Source organism: Nomascus leucogenys, chromosome 6, assembly GCF_006542625.1.
Source record: "Nomascus leucogenys isolate Asia chromosome 6, Asia_NLE_v1, whole genome shotgun sequence".
NCBI lineage: Eukaryota > Metazoa > Chordata > Mammalia > Primates > Hylobatidae > Nomascus > Nomascus leucogenys.
Window position 1 is genome coordinate 13,567,211 of NC_044386.1, and position 20,080 is coordinate 13,587,290.

At 49.2% G+C, this 20,080-nt stretch overlaps 1 protein-coding gene across 3 annotated transcripts in view; it reads left to right on the forward strand.

Moving 5' to 3' along the window:
• TRIO (trio Rho guanine nucleotide exchange factor) overlaps positions 1-15,141 on the forward strand; it is a 363,663-nt gene extending 348,522 nt beyond the window's left edge. The window contains exons 50-57 of one of the 3 annotated variants that reach the window (XM_030813916.1): positions 1,847-1,985; positions 2,815-2,842; positions 3,057-3,219; positions 3,487-3,608; positions 7,518-7,596; positions 9,356-9,556; positions 12,067-12,205; positions 12,821-15,141. In XM_030813916.1, the coding sequence (XP_030669776.1) occupies positions 1,847-1,985; positions 2,815-2,842; positions 3,057-3,219; positions 3,487-3,608; positions 7,518-7,596; positions 9,356-9,556; positions 12,067-12,205; positions 12,821-13,363 (1,414 nt within the window). In that variant the 3' untranslated portion in view covers positions 13,364-15,141. Of the gene's footprint in view, positions 1-1,846; positions 1,986-2,814; positions 2,843-3,056; positions 3,220-3,486; positions 3,609-7,517; positions 7,597-8,134; positions 9,325-9,355; positions 9,557-12,066; positions 12,206-12,820 lie in introns of those variants that run through there. The other 2 variants (XM_030813917.1, XM_030813918.1) reach the window with 2 other exon arrangements.
• The last annotated feature ends 4,939 nt before the right edge of the window (positions 15,142-20,080 follow it).

Here is a 20,080-nt window from a genome sequence, read left to right on the forward strand (position 1 = left end):
CATGGGAGGAGGTCAGAATGTTAACATTAATTAACAGTAGTTTGGAAGAAGTTGATTTCAACCCTCATGGATGACTTTGAAGATTTTAAGACTTCAGTGAAGGAAATAACTCAGATGTGGCAGAAACAGCAAGAAAAATCGGATCAGAAGTGGAGCCTGAAACTGTGGCTGAAGAGCTGCAATCTCCTCATCAAACTTGAACAGATGTGGAGCTGCTGCTTAGGGGCGAGCAAAGAAAGTGGTCTCTTGAGATGGAATCTGCTCCTGGTGAAAAGGCTATGAACACTGTTGAAATATTGGCAAAGAATATAGAATATTACATAAACTTAGTTGACAATGCAACAGCAGGGTTTGAAAGGAGTGATTCCAATTTCCAAAGAAGTTCTACTCTGGGTATAATGCTATCAGTGTCACATGCTGCGGGAAAGTCTTTTGTACCAAGGGGAGTGGTGGCAAACTTCTTGTTGTCTTACTTTAAGAAAAGATTGCCACAGCCAGGCCGGGCGCAGTGGCTCACGCCTGTAATCCCAGCATGTTTGGAGGCCGAGGCCGGTGGATCATAAGGTCAGAGTTCGCGACCAGCCTGGCCAACATAGTGAAACCCCATCTCTACTAGAGAAAAAAAAAAAAAAGGCCGGGCACGGTGGCTCACGCCTGTAATCCCAGCACTTTGGGAGGCCAAGACGGGCAGATCACGAGGTAGGGAGATCTTGACCATCCTGGCTAACATGGTGAAACCCCGTCTCTACTAAAAATACAAAAAAATAGGCTGGGCGTAGTGGCAGGCGCCTGTAGTCCCAGCTACTCGGGAGGCTGAGGCAGGAGAATGGCGTGAACCCACAAGGTGGAGCTTGCAGTGAGCCGAGTTCGCACCACTGCACTTCAGCCTGGGTGACAGAGCGAGACTCCAACTCAAAGAAAGAAATTGCCACACCCACCCCAGCCTTCAGCAGCTACCACCTTGATCAGTCAGCAGCCATCAGCATCCAGGCGAGACCCTCCACCAGCTAAAATATTACAATTCACTGATGGCGTGGATGATAGCTTTTTTTTTTAGCAAATAAACTGTTTTTAATTAAGGTATGTACTTTTTTTAGACATAGTACTATTGCACACATAATAGACTAGTATAGTATAAACGTAACTTTTATGTGCACTAAGAAACCACAAATTGATGTGGCTCACTTTATTGTGACTCAGTTTATTGTGGTAGTCTGGAACCAAATCCCCAGTGCCTCTAAAAGGTATGCCTGTCTAGAAATGGATTTATGACAAGAAATTGGCTCACATGGTTATGGAGACTGGCAAGTCCAGATCTGCAGTGTGGACCAGCAGGCTTCAGACCCCGGAGACCACGTGGTGCAGGCTGAGCCTGAAGACAGTCTGCTAGAGAACGCCCTCTTGCTTGGGAGACCAGACTTTTTGCGTTCCCTTAAGGCCTTCGGCTGACTAGATGAGGGCCATTCACGTTAGAAAGGGCACTTTCCTTTACTGGACCCATCAAAATGTTCATCTCATTCAGAAACACCCTCACAAGAATACCCAGATAACATTTGAACAAATATCTAGGCATCCTGTGACCCAGTCAAGTTACACATAAAATCAGTTATCACAGGCACCTTTATATTTTCATCCTCAAACTTTAAGAGATTGTTGGTTTTATCTCCTGGTTCTTAAAAAAAAAAAAAAAGGAATGTTTTCTCTAACAGAGGTCACTGTTCGTAGAGGATTTCCCATCCCCCTGCACACACATAAGTTGAATATTCAGCTTTTCTTTAACGCTTCCAGGCAGCACTTGGTGAATGTTGGAAAGGCGTAATACCCACAATGTGTTCATTTCCCCTAGGAAGTCAACATCTTGGCACACAGCACTCCGTTTAAGGAAAAAATCTGAGAAAAAAGATAAAGACGGCAAAAGGGAAGGCAAGTTAGAGAACGGTTATCGGAAGTCACGGGAAGGACTCAGCAACAAGGTATCTGTGAAGGTGTGTTCAGGGGTCTTCAGGAGCCTGTGTCATCCCAGCATGAGAGAAGGGATCAGGGAGGGCAGAGACTCTGCAGACCTGAAGCCGGGCTTGCTTATGACCTCCCTCCCACCCACCAGCCCCGTGCCCTGCGTGTCCTGTAGGGTCTTGTTAGGGGCACTACGCTGGCCGGCACAGGGATGGGTGCGTCCTACAAGGAACCAGGTAGACCCCTGCACACTTCCGCAGCTGCACATGTGGCTTCTAAAGAATATGGTTAGGTTTGCAAATGAAGCACAGAGACTAGGTTCTCAGAAGCAGCGAAGATGCAGAGAAGCTATGGCTCAGGCTTCCTTCAGTGTTCCTGCCTTAGAGCCGAGGGGAAGTGGCTAGATGTGGGGGCGCATATGGGCTCCCCGGCTGTGACAGATCCCCTTGGGGACAACTTCAGTCAGCTTTAGTCCTATAATTGGATTGCCTGAAACCTGCGGCGGGGGTTGCCTGGAGAAAAAGAAGGTATCTCCTGAAAGGGGCTGTGAGTGCCAGGGGCCAGGGCATTGGCGGCTCTGCATTAGGAAGGCATCTGAGGACCGGCCGGACTCAGCCTGTAGCATGAGAAAAACACACGTCTAAGCAGTGTTTTTGTGTTTGTGGGTAGGAAGAAAAAGACCCACCCAAATTAGTGTGACATGAAGCTTTTGAGTGCAGTGAAAATGTGGTCTGTTTTGATTGATGCCCAGGCAAGTCAATTTCTACAAATCTTTCAACAATAATTGTAGCCCTGGAATGAAAGTAATACACCTTTAAGTAGCTCATTTCAGTTAATGCTTGTTTGCTGTTTCCGTTTCAGCTTCTCAATCCCAACTACATTTATGACGGTGAGTTCTGTTCTTTTTCTTCTAGTCCTAGAGGTGATTCTAGATCTGTGGGGCATGTTTCAGAGCACTTGAGCGTGGCCTCTGGAAATGAGTTTTCCATGGCACTCTAGGCGTGCATAGCAGGTTAGGTCCTATCAGTCTGTCAGGGACATGTGGGTGGGTGTGGAGGAGGAGCCAGGGCTGATGGGCCTTTACCGACTCCTTTCCCATGCAGTTCCCCCAGAATTCGTCATTCCATTGAGTGAGGTCACGTGTGAGACAGGGGAGACCGTTGTTCTTAGATGTCGGGTCTGTGGCCGCCCCAAAGCCTCAATTACCTGGAAGGGGCCTGAACACAACACCTTGAACAACGATGGTCACTACAGCATCTCCTACAGGTGAGGGAGGCCCACTCCTGGTGGGTTTCGCTGGCTGGGAGCACCGTCTTGTCACTTGGCAACTGGAAATTCCTCCTTCACGGATGGATTTCTCTGGCTGCCTTTGGCACTCCACTTCTTCCATGAGAGCACATTTCATGCCTGGGTGTACAGCTCCTCATCAGCACTTGAGCTCCTGCCTTCCCTTGATCCTGAAGGAGGAGGCCAGCGCTGATGGCCACGTGCTCAGCTTTTCTGACGCCCAGTATGTTCCCATCTGTGCTGCAGTGACCTGGGAGAGGCCACTCTGAAGATTGTGGGCGTGACCACGGAAGATGACGGCATCTACACGTGCATCGCTGTCAATGACATGGGTTCAGCCTCATCGTCGGCCAGCCTGAGGGTCCTAGGTAAGCACCGTGCAGCGAGGATTCTACGTGACCCAGTGGGGCACGTCTTTAGGAGTCTCCTGAAGTCCTGAGTCTGCCCTCACACTCCACGTGGCCTGAAAGATAGAACAATAAGTCATTTGTGGGGCTTTAAAAGACAGTTGCAAGTAGCAGACCAGAGTGTCTGGGATGTCACAGGAGAGTGACCTCTCGGCACCTTATGTAAGGTCGGGGGAGACACCGGAGCTCCTGTTGCTGGGAGGAGGATGGGGGCCTGCCTGGTGAAGGCCTCTGGCTGCCCATCATGGGGCACCAGGGCCCCCCACGACCAGCCTCTGAGTTGGAGCAGGGTGCTTTCCGTGCTTCTAGTACTCAAAACACTCATATCCAGTTACCCAGCTGAATCTGGATCTGGTCTAGGTTGGTCTCATGTAGAATGTGCATGGGAAAAGCAGGAAAGGAGATGTGGGTGAGTCCTGGGCCTGCGCAGGCACCGTGCCTGTCTGAGACCCTAACAGCAACCCTTCTGGGTGAATGCGCGCCCTCCTCACCCCATCCAGGAGGAGCCAGGCCCAGGGCGGCTCAGTAGCTTGCCCAGAGCATCTGGCTAGGAGGCATCTGCCGTGGGGCCTGCTTGCTCCGGTGTGAAGAGCTTGTTCTCTCTCCTCAGCTAAACCACAAGCTCCCTGGGGCAGAACCCATATCTTAGGCTGTTTCAAAACGTCCTGCAGTTGCCTGATGTAGATAGCTGCTGAGAAAGGTGTGGACTGTTCTCTGCTGCCATCTTGCAGAAGGCCAACGGTGCGGTACTGGGCGGCACCACAGACGGAGGTGCTTCCAGAGGACAAATAAAAGATAAATTGAGTCCCGGAGCACCCTGTGTGTAGACAGTAAGCAGAATTTGTCTTAGAACTTTTGTCCCAGATATCTTAATTTCCTGTTTTTAACAACATTAAATCAGAAGACATGCTCTGATTTTTTGGATCATGGAACAAGAAATTTAAAAATCTAGAATTTGGCAGTAAACAATAAAAAGTAAAGATTTTCTAATTTTTAAATAACACAGAAATCACACAGGTAATTTTTTTTTTTTTTTAATAAATCACTAGCAAAGGCTAAAGGACTTTAGAAAGGCAGACTATTCAGCCAGGCGCGGTGGCTCACGCCTGTAATCCCAGCACTTTGGGAGGCCGAGGTGGATGGATCACGAGGTCAGGAGGTCGAGACCATCGTGGCTAACACAGTGAAACCCCATCTGTGCTAAATATACAAAAAATTAGCCGGCGTGGTGGGACATGCCTGTAGTCACAGCTACTCGTGAGGCTGAGGCAGGAGAATCACTTGAACCCAGGAGGCAGAGGTTTTAGTGAGCCGAGATCATGCCACTGCACTCCAGCCTGGGTGACAGAGCGAGACTCTGTCTCAAAAAAAAAAAAAAAAAAAAAGACTATTCATACCCTGGAAATGCAAATAGGAAAATAATCCAAGTGTGTGGTTACTTCTATCACACAAATTCAGCTGCACCCCTAAAGGTCTTCAGAAGAATGATCTTATGTGGACTATTCCAAGAGGATCTTAACCATTTCCAAATTGTTCTCTGAGAGAAGCCACTTTGTTTGCAGGCATCAGTAATTTTGTGTTTTGTTTTAAACCTACCCTTGGCTCCACTCCTGTCTGCCAGAGGCTATTCCTGCACCCACGAGCTGTCTGGGGTGTGTGACCTCATTCTGTCCGGCCCTGGCTGCCTTGCAGAGCCCCACTTCTCAGATGCCCAGGAAACAAAGGCTTATTCTCAGTCCAGCTCCGGCTCAAGGCAGGGAGCTGGTCAGAGTCTGGGCTATGAGAAGGAGTCCCCAGGCTGGAGGCATTGGCCCTGCACCCTGAGGACACGTGCAGGCCCCCAAATTGTGTCCAAGAGAATCATCCAAAGAGAGCCCTGTCATCCCACCAGCCAGGGCCAAGGTTTCTGTTGATGAGAAAAGGGGGCAAGGTGCAGTGGCTCATGCCTGTAATCCCAGCACTTTGGGAGGCCGAGGCGGGTAGATGGCTTGAGCCCAGGAGTTGGAGACCAGCAACATGGCAAAACACCATCTCTACAAAAGTACAAAAAATTAGCTGGGTGTGGTGGCGTGCGCATGTGGTCCCAACTACTCTGGAGGCTGAGGTGGGAGGATCACTTGCCACCTGGGAGGTTGAAGTTGCAGTGAGCCGAGATTGCACCACTGCACTCCAGCCTGGGTGACAGAGCAAGACGCTGCCTCAAAAAAAAAAAAAACACACACACACACAGGGAAAAAGGAAGGTGTGTTTTAGAGGAGCCAGGGAGCACCTGCCCACTGTGATGCTCTGTCTCTGGTGGGCACAGAGTCGCCATTTATGTTTGGTCCACTTTTCTGTATATATGTAATGCCCGAATAAAAATGTTTATTTAAAAAAAGAAAAAAAAACACCAAGCCCTTTCAGTTAAAAAAAGAGAAAAAATATTTTTATGTAAGTAATAGTCCAATATTTCTTAATGTGAGTTGGTAGATGCTTCAAATCTGCCTCGTGAAATAATTTTATTTTTATTAATAATTCTCTCTCAGTACTCCTTCACCTACACAGTCAGAATTAGCCTTACCATTTATAAAGCACTTTAAAGTTAAGGGTGCAAATGTGCCAGCATTAACAAAAAAGACTGCAGAATAAAACGTAGCCTTTGGTTTAAGTGATTGATGTGAAATTATTGCTTCTCGTGTGTCCTTCAGTGAAGATTTGAGGCTTTGTGTGTGCCAGGCACTCTTCTGGTTTCTGGGAGGCGGCAGAGGTGGATCAGACACAGGTTCACTTGTAGTCGTGTAGCGGTCAGCAGTACTCCTGTGACAGCAGTGCTAGCTGGCAGCACATGGCACCCACCAGGACTGCCCACTGCTATGCGAGGAGATGATTTCCAGCCGTGAGTGAGTCAGGGAAGGCACGTGGAGGAGGTGGCCACCACCCCAGGGAGCCCAATTAGACAAGTCAGCTTGGATTGGACATGGTTTAAGGAAACGCATTTGCAGTGACAACCTGGGGAGAGGTGAGGAAGCCCAGGTGAAGATAGGGATGGGCAGATGCTCGGCCTGGGCTGGACTGCAGGTCAGGTGAGCGGGCCGAAAGAGGAACTAAGTGGGGAGAGGAGGCTGGATGAGTGGGGTCAGGAGGGCCAGGCTCCCGTGGAGGCTTAGAATCACAGTGGCAGCTGTGCTTCCCAGGGGCTGCCTGGCAGCGGGGCCACGTGGGGCTCCCCCGCTTAGTGCTTCTTTTCACAGGAAGACTCTAGAAAGGATGCTTTCTGTTCCTGTGGACGTGTACACAGGGTTCATTACTAACAGGTGATTTACAGTTGGCACTTATACAATAAAATACTCTTTGTGTTTGTAGTGTATTTGTGATGCATTAACCATGTAAAACCCTGTGAACATTAAGTAAATACTGTGGACTCTTGATCTCTCACGGCTGTGAAAGGAGGCATGGGGAGGGGAGAGCAACTTAGCCTCGAGGCGGTGCGGCCAGGTGAACAGGGAGGACCATCTGTAGCAATGCTGTCCAATAGAAGCAAAAAGAGGCCACATACGCAAGTTTAGATTTTCTAGTAAACACATTTTAAAAATAAAAGTAAAAGCAGCTTTTACTAACATGTATTTAATGAAATACATCCAAAGTTTTAGATTTCAACATGAAATCAATATTTGAGAAATTATTCGTGAAATATTTTGCATTCTTCCTTCACACTAAGCCCCAGTGTCTGTGTGTCCCTTATGCAGCCACCACATCTCCTCTCGCGTGAGCCATGTGGCAGGCGCCCGGTGGCCACGCGCAGCTGCTGTGAGGGACAGTGCGTGGCGATAGCCTTCTTACCCAAGAAGCTCCACGGGAAACAAGCTCAGGGAGGTGCTGTTCTTCTTGCAGGTCCAGGGATGGATGGGATCATGGTGACCTGGAAAGACAACTTTGACTCCTTCTACAGTGAAGTGGCTGAGCTTGGCAGGTATGATGTACAACCCAGAACACCTTCCGAAAGAGCAGAGCGTAGGGAAGACATAGCAGAGAGTGCAGGGATAAAGCTAAGCAGTGTTATCTTGCCAGCAGTTGGAAGCTGTGTGTCTTGCATTTGAATCGTAACTCTCATTGCCTCTAGACGCTAAACTGGAGAAGTAAGGAAGCCGTTTTCCACTTGGGTTCCAGCAGAGAGGGCCGAATGCCACCAGTCACCCCTCATTGGGGAGAAATTGCTTCCCTCTGTGCATGTGGAATAGCGGTAGCTCTGTGCCATCCTTGGGAGAGTTCAGGAGTCTTTCAAACGCTTCTTGTAGTTCTTAATCCTCTTGTGCCCTTCACGTTTCACTTGTGCGTGGAGACTTCAAGGAGTGACAGTAAAATTAGATGGGGTATCGGGGTCCTCTTGCACAAATTAAGAGAGAGGTTTCCCCATCAAAGGGGTTCTTTCTCTTCATGAGGGGCAGCCGAGCCAGGGGTGGCCCGGCAGTGCCATCAGACAGCCCGGCTTCTCTTGGCTCTACCTCCAGGGCCACACAGCACTCACATCCAGGTGTTGTGTCCCATGTGGTAGGAAGAGCAAGGTCAGAGGAGCATGACAGCTGCCCTTTGTCCCTTGGTAAGAACTCCCCCAGAAACTCCAGCCAGCAGCACCCTCTGGCGTTCATTCCTGAGGCCATAACTGGTCACATGGCTCCTGTTGCTGTCTCTGTCAGCTGTCTGTGGCTGCATAAAAATCACACCAGCACATGCTGTCTTAGGACAGTGGTGATGTGTGCCTTCTTCAGTGCAGTGGGCAGATGGGACCGTTATTTTGTTGGCCTCTCCTGGCCTGGTCAGCTGGTGCACCATGCCCCATGCGTGTCAGAGGCCTTGTCTGGGACACTCGCCTCTTTCCACATCGACTTTCACCCTGGGCTCCCCCACGTGAGGGCAATGGCATCCCAGAACAGCAGGAGCAGGAGTGTCAAGGCCTCTGAAGGCCCAGCCTCAGAAATCAACAACCAACGCCCTCCACATCCTGTGGGCCAGAGCCAGCCCCAGGCAGCCCTGATTCAAGGCGAGAAACAGCCCCCGCCTCCGAGAGAGATGTGGCAGAGCCGTGGCCTTTAACCGCACAGTCTGCCTGCCACAGGCGCGTCTCTGGTCCTCACGTGTGCAGAATGCACTCACCCACCTCAGGCCCCCAGCCCAGGCCCCCACCTGAGGTCCAAGGCCTCATCCAGATCACATTGAGGTGCGGCTAGTCCCCAGGAGTGGGTCATCAGGGGCAGCTCCGGGGTCCTCACGCCTACCCCACACTCACACCCACAGGGGTGTGGCTGAGGCGGTGACCACAGCAGATGCCCCTTTCAAACGTGCAGGGAAGGGTGGCTGACGGGAGGCGTGAGCAGCCATCCTGGCTTCTGCTGCACGTCGTAGGGAGCAGAAGGGAGTGGCCGGGCAAGGCCGGGGCTCAGAGGTCTTCCCCTGTCACTTCCACCATACGCAGTGCTGAGAAAGCAGCCACCGACGTGAGGAGACCAAGGCTGCCAGAGAGGAAGGACCAGCAGAATCGCATGGCGGCGGGGACAAGGGCAGATTTGGGGGACAGCCACGGCACCACAGCCCCTCCATGAAGTGGCCAGGAGAGCAGGGCCTCTGGACAGGGCTGGGCCACCACACAGCCAGTCCCTTTAGGATAACAGAGTCTTTCTCGGTGCCTGACCTCAGCAGCCCTCTGCAAATGGTCCCCCTGACATATTTTACAGGGGCAGATTCTCTGTCGTTAAGAAATGTGATCAGAAAGGAACCAAGCGAGCAGTGGCCACTAAGTTTGTGAACAAGAAGTTGATGAAGCGCGACCAGGTCACCCATGAGCTTGGCATCCTGCAGAGCCTCCAGCACCCCCTGCTCGTCGGCCTCCTCGACACCTTTGAGACCCCCACCAGCTACATCCTGGTCTTAGAAATGTGCGTACACATCTGGCCTTCCCTCTGCCCAGCCCTCTGCCTCTACCTCGGGGTTTTGTTGTTCCCGTTTGTTCTCTAAGAAGGGTAGAAATTGGGTTTTTAGAATTTACAGAACTAAAAAACATCTTCACTGTCAGAGCCCGCAGTTTTCGAGCCTACCAGTAATGGCAGAAAGCAGTGTGGCCTTCCACGGGGCGGCTGCCTGATGAAGGGCAGTCACTGCTGGGGTGGAACCTGACATGCTCGGCCAACCCGGAGACGCCCCGCCCATTTCTGAAGGTCCCACGAGGCCAGGCCGTCTCTGTGTTGAACCCAAGCCCCCATTAATGGTTGGAGGCAGACCTGATAGCCCAAGCCCGTGCAGGGCCAGTTCACCCTAGATCAGCGCTGCCCTTCAGGCCTCCTGCCAAGTGAAGGCCAGTTGGATGGGAGGGTACGACGCACCTCCCCGCAGAATGTCCTCCACAGAGGGGGCGCGGGCACACCAACCAGAGCTGCCCCACTGGTCCCTGTTGGACTTACTGGGCTCCTGTGTAATATCAGAAAATAATCCAGTCACGTAAAGAAGAGAGTTTGAAACCCGTGTCCCACAGGAGCGGTTCTCATCTAGGGGTGGGTTCGCGTGGAAATGTCAGGAGCGCTTAGGCTGGGGGTGCATCCGGCAGGGAGCGGCCGGAGGCCAGGGATGCCGCCCAACCTCCTACAAGGCAGGGACGCCCCCACGGATGCATCCGCCCCAACCATCTGTGCATTCAGCTTTGAAAAATGTCGATTTCTCCTTTTTAGGGGAGTCATTTTATACATTTACTTGCATTTGCAGCTGCTTTTCCATGGGGAAGGGTAAAACCTTTTGCCACCGTTTGGAAAGTTGGCATAGCTTCTTCAGTGGGAAGGATAGGATTAGCAGGGCGCCCCGTGGGATCACGTAGGGGCAGACTCAAGCTCGGGGCCCCTCGCCAGCAGGAACTCCCTCCAGGCCCTGTATCTGATGTTGTAGTTATTGCCATTTTTTTCTTAAAGAAACTATAAATGCCTCCCCATGCCCTTCCTAGGGCAAGGCTGCCACGGCGTCCCACATGGCCCCACATGCAGCCTTACCAGCTTCCTCGGGCAGCCCATGTGCCGTGGGTAACAGTGGATGTCTCAGGAAGGCCTCCCACCCATGGCTGCACAGCTAGAACCTCCCCCAGAGCATGGGGACGTGCTTCCAACCCCTCTCCCAAGAATAGAAAACACATCTCGTGGCAGAAGGGCAGACGGTGGGGCGCAGTGAGGCTGAGCAGTGTGTACAGAGAGGAGGTCCACTGGCCTGGGCCTGGCCTCAGTCCCTGCCCTCCCTCTCATCAGCCCGTTTCTCACCCTGGGTATCCTTAAAAGTCACACTGGCTTCGGAGGGTTGTCGTGGGGCCGAAATGGGGCGATGTGTGTGGAAGAGCCGAGCCGACGTCCAAGCCGAGGCCTGGCCTGGGAGCCTCAGGACCTGGGAGGCCTCCTTTCTGGCTCCAGACGCTGGTGACCAACGGCCACTGCTCACCTTCCCTGGGGAGTTTTAACAAGCCTGTGGCTTGAGTGCTTGTCACAAATCTCCTAAAGGCCTTCGTTTCTGGACTGACAATTCAGTGCTTTCAGCTGTCATTTCTGGGAAACAACATGGTTTGGCCTCACCATCCTGTTAACAGGATCCGTTTTCATGACAGATTACTCCTATTCTCACCGGTGACTCCCCATTACTAGACACGCAGCTGATCTTCCTACAGATTTCTGTTTTGCAAAGAGAGCAGCATAGGCCGGTGTTGAGAGAGACGGGGGCCAGACCACCTCAGTCCAATCCTGGCTTCTCCACTCGAGCTGTGGGACCTTGGAAAAGTTTCATGCTTTCTCTGCCTGAGTTTCCTCATGTATCAAATGGGTACACTAAGGCTCACTTCGCAGAGAGTCATAAGGATGAAATGAGTTGTTAGAAGGCGTTGAGCCCCTGGCACTTGGCAGTGCTGGGTAAGTGGTTTTTTAGTATGAACAGTAATTTCAGAGGAGGAAGCCTTCTGAGTCCAACACTGAGCACTCAGTGTGTCACCTCCTGCCCAGCCTGCGGTTACATGATCTCGGTGAGTCTTCCCGTGGCCCATTTTACAGGTGAGGAAACTACAGCTCCGAGAAGCATGAGCTACATGCCTTCCTTCAGCAGATACCGCAGGATGCCTGCTGCGCCTGGCACTGCTGGCAGCCGGGCCACGCCATCCCCCGCAGCAGGCGGGTTTGGACCCTTGACTGTGCCGCTTTACCCCCGGCTTCCCTCTTAAGATGGAGACACCCCGTTCCCCACTCGCATCTTCCCAACAGAGCTTTACAAAATCCCCCTCCTTGTCTAGTCACGCCTTAGAGGCACGGCCCTGAGATCCCGATGACACATTCATAACAGGTGACAGGTCCGATGTGTTTGCTTCTTACTAGCCCAAAGAGGTCTTCAAAGCAAAGCGCATCATAACAGTCACCCGTTCCTGCCTCTGTAGGGCTGACCAGGGTCGCCTCCTGGACTGCGTGGTGCGTTGGGGAAGCCTCACCGAAGGGAAGATCAGGGCGCACCTGGGGGAGGTTCTGGAAGCTGTCCGGTACCTGCACAACTGCAGGATAGCACACCTGGACCTAAAGGTTGGTGAGGCCCCGGGCAGGTGAAGGGGGGTCCAAGCACGCCGGCTTAGCCATGCAGGACACAGAGCCCCCTCTGAAGCCGGGCCAGGAGCCCCCAAGTGACTAGGGACAAAAAGGGTGGGTGGGGCAGCGCAGACGCTGATGGCTAATCTCTCTAAGCGTTTGCGTTCAGTGATGCACACGGTCAGGAGCACACTGGGTAAAACGCTGGAGCCCTCCCAGCCTTCCACGACTTTCAGAAAGTCCCCATGAGTTTTGCCCAGTGGGTGTGGCGGGTGCAGTGGTAGCTCAGGCAGGAAAGAGAGTATTCCCCTTGGTGCTGGGAGGGAAAATGAATACCCAGCTTCATAAAGCAGCCTGGTTTCATTAGGCTCCTTGGCACTTAGATCTCCAGAGAGAGCTGCTGTGTGTGGATCTGGGTCGCAGCTCCACTGTGTCATCTCTTCCTCCTCACCCTGGGCTGCCAGCTGCGTGGTCCTGCCGGCTTTGCACATGCATGGCTTGTCCTAGTTGACAGCATAGATTCCTTCCACCTGACCATAGAGTCCCGCCCATCGTCATGAGTAAGCTTAAGACTGGATGGTCTGAAAATGACAGTTGTATTCTGTCTTCCAGCCTGAGAATATCCTGGTGGATGAGAGTTTAGCCAAGCCAACCATCAAACTGGCTGACTTTGGAGATGCCGTTCAACTCAACACGACCTACTACATCCACCAATTACTGGGGAACCCTGAATTCGCAGCCCCTGAAATCATCCTCGGGAACCCTGTCTCCCTGACCTCGGATACGTGGAGTGTTGGAGTGCTTACATACGTACTTCTTAGTGGCGTGTCCCCCTTCCTGGACGACAGTGTGGAAGAGACCTGCCTGAACATTTGCCGCCTAGACTTTAGCTTCCCAGATGACTACTTTAAAGGAGTGAGCCAGAAGGCCAAGGAGTTCGTGTGCTTCCTCCTGCAGGAGGACCCCGCCAAGCGTCCCTCGGCTGCACTGGCCCTCCAGGAGCAGTGGCTGCAGGTGGGCAACGGCAGAAGCACGGGCGTCCTCGACACGTCCAGACTGACTTCCTTCATTGAGCGGCGCAAACACCAGAATGATGTTCGACCTATCCGTAGCATTAAAAACTTTCTGCAGAGCAGGCTTCTGCCTAGAGTTTGACCTATCCAGAAGTTCTTTCTCATTCTCTTTCACCTGCCAATCAGCTGTTAATCTGAATTTTCAAGAGAAAACAAGCAAACATAACTGATCAGCTGCCGGTATGTTCATCGTGTGAAATTGCATTCCAAGTGAGCTGTGCTCAGCAGTGCTTGGACACAGAGCTGCAAGCTGCGCTGGGGTGGAGGACCGTCACTTACACTCTGCCCAAGGCAGAGGTCGCATTGCTGTATCACAGTATTTTATTCAGGTTTCTGCAAAAAAATAAAAAGATACTTTTTTAAACAAACATGAATAGAATTTTGCAAATTTAACGTTTTCAAGATTTATTCAAGGAAACAAAATGCCTATGTTCAACCACTGGTGTTAACGAACAAAGATACTGTGCGTCTCTGGGGAAGACGCACCCAGGTGGCGGCCACTCCCATGGCCTTGTCTAGGGCTCAGAGTCCACTCGGCTCTGAGCTTCCAGGCGCCTCGTCTGTGTGCATTTCACGCCAGATGTGGCTTCTGAAACGTGCATTCAACCTCAAACTTTTGCATAAAATAGAATGAATCGTTTTGCTCTGATGAAATGTAGGCCTTACTTGTATATAAGACTGTTCTGCCTTCGGTCTGTCATTTTCCCACCTGCCTCCCCTACCCAGCCCCCACCCACTGCCTGGGGCTTCCTCTGGGGGTCCGAGGGTCTGCCCATCAAATGAAGACATCAGGTTGGGTCCTGCCCCACTGCCCCTCCCCTTGTTCCTGCCCCAAGCCGTCAATCAGATTGTTGAGCAGTACACAGTCAGATGAAAATACTGTAAATGCACTCATTGGGGGTTTTTTGGTTTTACTTCATATCATGTGCAATGTTGTGGCTTTAACATTTTATGCAACTATTTATGAAGACCTCTGTTGTACCTGTAATAAATATATAGAAAAAGCACATACTTCGTATGGCGAGCTTTATGGTTGTGTGTGTGTGTTGGGGTTGGCGGGTGGGTGGGTAGGGTCGTAGCCCTGTGCCATCGGTTCAAGGAGACTTTTCGTGAAACTTGTTGGTTTTGAGGACTGTAAAAAGTGATTTCATACTCTGAATATAAAACTGGATAATAGGGTAATGTTTTAAAATTTATTATGCTATTATTCAGAATGCCAAAGTATTTTTTTTCCCAAAATCAGTCTGGACATTTACTACTTTTTAGACTTTTTGATGTTCAACTTTCTGTATAAAAATTGGCTGGGTTTTGAGCTTTTGGTAAGAAATAAAAGCCGATTAAGCACTGGCCACCCCGCGGCTGGTACCCAGTGCCCGAGTCACTGTGGCAGCACTCACACTGGTGTGGGGAGTCCTTTCAACTCAAGGAGGCTGGGTTTCTGGGCACCCTCGAAGGTTTCTGGATGTCTTTTTATCTTTCTTGTGTGAACTGCACTACAAAAGAGACCAGCCTGCTTGCCAAGCCAGCCAGACACCTGGGTCTTGAGCCATAAACTGGCATAGTTAAGCTTTGCAGCTTCCAATGTATTTTATTTATTCTTTTGTTGGGTTTTTGTTTGTTTCTTCTTGTAAAATTGTACAGAAACTTTTTAAAAGAAATTGGATTCGAAACTGGATGTGTATTCGTAACCTCATAATTTTTATTTGTGTATTGTTTCTTTTATTATTTCAGTTAAATTTTTACATTATTTTGCATGTATATTTCTTTGTACAGAGACCTTACATGTTTACACAGTATGATGTGATGTAAATATTTTATTTTGCCATCAGTTATTTTAAAAAATTAAACATATTTGCCTGATTTTTGTGTTAGGCTTTTTATTTAAATTGGTCACTGTTGAATCGGAAAGACAGATGGCTGAGGGAGAGACTGATGCAGAGACTTCTTGTGGGTGGGAGGTGGCAGAATGTACTGGATTGAGAACCCTCTGTACACAGTCAGAAATGGGAGTTGCTCAGCCTCCTGCAGACTGGTTCACAGACACCACACTCGAGACCCTGGGATGTGCCAGAATGTCGACTGACCGTGCACAGCGAGGCTGTAGCTTGTCCTGGTTAGAATAGCTAAGGCACCCTGTTGCCTGATGAACATAGAATTAGAGCGAGGGAAAAGCTCGTTCATCCTGGCCTCAGAAAAGCAAAGGTAATGTCCAGATAGATTCAAGAAAATGAAACAGTTTCATTTGGTTAAGAACAAACCAAAGATCCTGCACCTGGGAGAAGACTGCGCAGTGGTGGCCCTGCCTCAGCCTTGGCCCTGGGCGCACCGAGTCCAGGGGGACTTGCAGCCAAGTGGCTTCCACAGCTCTGCCACCCTGCTGACAGTAGCTTATTTTTTCCAATGACCATATCTTCTCTCTTGATTCTTTCTGGTTTTCATTCTGGGCTGATGACTTTCATTGTTCAACACACCATCAGGAACAGGTATTCTTTCTCATCTGTTTGCTGAAGTCCTGAATAGAAGGCTAACATGAAAGGACACTTGTGCAGTCTCTTAAGTCAGGACATGGGAAGCTAACTCCCTGAGTTGTGTGCCCGCCCAAGTCCCAGCAGTACCCATGGCTCAGTGGGCTCTGGAGGGAGCAGAAATTCAAGGTTGGTTCTAATCTACCTGCCCAGCACAGCATCCTGCCCCGGGGGAGTTGCCTGGCCCACCACAGTGCCACACCTGAGCAACACGAAGGAGGCGAGGGGTGTGTGGTGCTGTCCTTTAAACGGGACACTTGCTGAATGGAGTGGTTCTGCCTGTAAGATTAGCAGAACTCAGTGTGCCCAGTGAAGGGGCCTCAGATGTTTGGCCTGTCACCATCATTAGATTTTTTTTTCTCAGATACCAAGATGTTTTACATTCTGCAAGTTATTCTAATCTTTTAAATACTCGGATTTTCTTTAGCCCTAACAAGTCAGGGAAATCAGTGTTTTAGCAGAATTAGGAACCTCATCTTAGAGTAAGCAATAATCTATTAGATTCGATTAGGTCTTCGATTACTGTAGCTATACAGTAAGTCTAGAAAGCAAGTAGTCACCCCCCCACTTTATTTTTTTTCCAAATTGTTTCTGCTAATCTAGTTCCTTTGCCTTTATGAATTTTGGAATAGCCTTGTTTATATCTACAAATATTAGACCACTAGAAGGAAAGATCCTTTCTCCTGTACATTTTTGAGACAATTGTAGAGAAAGGAGTAATTCTTGGAACTGATCAATTCTCCATATATATATATATATATATATATATTTTTTTTTTTTTTTTTTTTTTTTTTTTTTTTTTGAGACGGAGTCTCACTCTGTCGCCCAGGCTGGAGTGCAGTGGCGTGATCTCGGCTCACTGCAAGCTCCATCTCCTGGGTTCACGCCATTCTCCTGTCTCAGCCTCCCAAGTAGCTGGGACTACAGGCACCCACCACCACACCCAGCTAATTTTTTTTTTATTATACTTTGAGTTTTAGGGTACATGTGCACAATGTGCAGGCTTGTTACATATGTATACATGTGCCATGTTGGTGTGCTGCACCCATTAACTGGTCATTTAGCATTAGGTGTATCTCCTAATGCTGTCCCTCCCCCCTCCCCCCACCCCACAACAGTCCCCGGTGTGTGATGTTCCCCATCCTGTGTCCATGTGTTCTCATTGTTCAATTCCCACCTATGAGTGAGAACATGCGGTGTTTGGATTTTTGTCCTTGCGATAGTTTGCTAAGAATGATGGTTTCCAGCTTCATCCATGTCCCTACAAAGGACATGAACTCATCATTTTTTATGGCTGCATTTTTTGTATTTTTTTTTTTTAGTAGAGATGGGGTTTCACTGTAGCCAGGATGGTCTCAATCTTCTGACCTTGTGATCCGCCTGCCTCGGCCTCCCAAAGTGCTGGGATTACAGGTGGTGAGCCACCGTGCCTGGCCATATTATATTTATTTATGTGAGATTTAACTTACAGAAAATAAACTACACACGTCAATAAATTTTTATACGTGTATATACCTGTGGTCACCACCCAAAGCAAACTATACAACGTTTCTGTTATCCATTATCCCCCCTAGGAAGGTCTGTCTCACCCCTTCCCAGTCAATCTCTCCCTCCCAAGGTAATCACTGTTCTGATTTCTATCATTCATAGATATGTTTGCCTTTTAAGTAAAAATCATATATTACATACTTTTTTAAAGTAGGTTGTACCTTTTATTTTGAGGCCATTGTAGATTCACATCCAATTGTTATGAAATGTACCCTTAAGCTGGGTGCAGTGGCTCACGCCTGTAATCCCAGCACTTTGGGAGGCCGAGGTAGGCAGATCACCTGAGGTTAGGAGTTCAAGACCAGCCTGACAAACATGGAGAAACTCTGTCTCTACTAAAAATACAAAAAATTAGCCAGGCGTGGTGGCACATGCCTGTAATTCCAGCTACTCAGGGGGCTGAGACAGGAGAATTGCTTGAACCCGGGAGGCGGAGGTTGTGGTGAGCCAATATCACGCCACTGCACTCCAGCCTGGGCAAGAAGAGCAAAACTCTGTCTCAAAAAAACAAAAGAAATGTAAGCTTTACCTGTGATAACACACACGATCATACATTATCACAACCAGGATACTGACACTAACACCGTCAAGATGCAGAATATTTCCACGACTACCAGGACCCTCCTGTTGCCCTTTTATGGCCACACTTACTTCCCTTCTGCCACCACACCCTTCTTTAACCCCTGCCAACCACTTATATGTGCTCCATTTCTATAACTTTGGCATGTTGAGAATGTTATTTAAACGAAATCATACAGTATGTAGCCTTTTGAAATAGGTGTTTTCTCCAAGCATAATTATCTGGAAATTAATCCAGATTGTTGTAACGAGTTTTTTTTTTTCTTTTTATTACTAAGTAGTAGTTCACAGTGTAGATGTGCCACAACTGAACCATTCACCCATTGAAGGACATCTGAGGTTTTTTTTAGCTTTGGGTTGTTAAGAAATAGTTTGCATGAACATTCACTGTACAGATTTTCATATGAACATAAGTTTTCATTTCTCTGGGATAAGACAATTGGAAGATCATATTGTAGTCGCATATTACATTTTTTAAGGTGCTGCCAAACTGTTTTCTAGACCCGCGGTCCCCAGCCTTTTTGGCGCCCGGGACCAGTTTTGTGGAAAACAGTTTTTCCATGGATAGGGAAGGAGTAGGGGATGGTTTCGGGATGAAACTGTCCCACCTCACATTACCAGGCATTAGATTCTCATGAGCGTGCAACCTGGATCCCTCGCATACACAGTTCACAATAGGGTTCGCATTCCTATGAGATTCTAACTCCCAGGCTGATCTGACAGGAGGCGGAGCTCAGGCAGTAACACAAGCAATAGGGAGTGGCTGTAAATACAGAAGAAGCTTGGCTCATCGCCTGCCACTCCCCTCCTGCTGTGTGGCCTGGTTCCTAACAGACTGCGGACCAGTCATTTTTACGGATCAGTACTGGTCCACGGCCTGGGGTTGGGGACCCCTGTTCTACACTGTACCACTTCACATTCCCACCAGCAACGTATGAGTAATCCAGTTTCTTTGTCTCCTTACCAGCATTTGATGGTGTCACTTTTTTAATGTGGCCAAACTGACAAGCGTGAAGTGATATCTTATTGTAGTTTTAATTTGTATTTCCCTGTTGGCGAATGATGTTGAATCTCTTTTCATGTGCTTATATGCACATCTTTATATTCTCTTCCCTGAAATGTCTCATTACATCTTTGGCCCATTTTCTTGTTGGATTGTTTGGTTTTTACTCGTTGAGTTCTGAGCATTTGTTACATATTCTAGATACTAGTCCTTTGTCAGAGATATGGTTTGCAGATGTTCTCTCCTACTCTGTAGTGTGTCTTTTCTTCATCTTAACAGGATCTTTCACAGAGAAAAATTTTGACGAAGTCCAATTTAATGCTTTTGCCTTTTATGGATCAAGCTTTTGGTGTCAAGTCTAAGAATTCTGCCTAGTTCTATATTTAAGATTTTTTCCCGGCCGGGTGTGGTGGCTCACGCCTGTAATCCCAGCACTTTGGGAGGCCGAGGCGGGCGGATCACGAGGTCAGGAGATCGAGACCATCCTGGCTAACACGGTGAAACCCCGTCTCTACTAAAAATACAAAAAATTAACCAGGCGAGGTGGCGGGTGCCTGTAGTCCCAGCTATGCAGGAGGCTGAGGCAGGAGAATGGTGTGAACCCCCGGGGGCCGAGCCTGCAGTGAGCCGAGATTGCGCCACTGCACTCCAGCCTGGGTGAAAGAGCGAGACTCCGTCTCAAAAAAAAAAAAAAAAGATTTTTTTCCCTAAGCTTCTTTTCCTAACAGTTTTTAAGTTTCACGTTTTACACTTAAGTCTATGATTCATTTTGAGCTAATTTTTATATAAAGTATAAGGTTTAGGCTGAGGGTTTTGTTGTTGTTTGCATATGGATGTCCAATTGTTACAGCACCATTTGTTTTAAAAAGGCTTCCTTTTGGCTGGCTGCAGTGGCTCACGCCTGTAATCCCAGCACTTTGGGAAGCCAAGGTGGGCAGATCATGAAGTCAGGAGATCGAGACCATCCTGGCTAACACGGTAAAACCCCATCTCTACTAAAAATACAAAAAATTAGCCGGGCATGGTGGTGCATGCCTGTAGTCCCAGCTACTTGGGAGGCTGAGGCAGGAGAATCGCTTGAACCGGGGAGGTGGAGGTTGCAGTGAGCCAAGAGTGTGCCACTGTACTCCAGCCTGGGCGACAG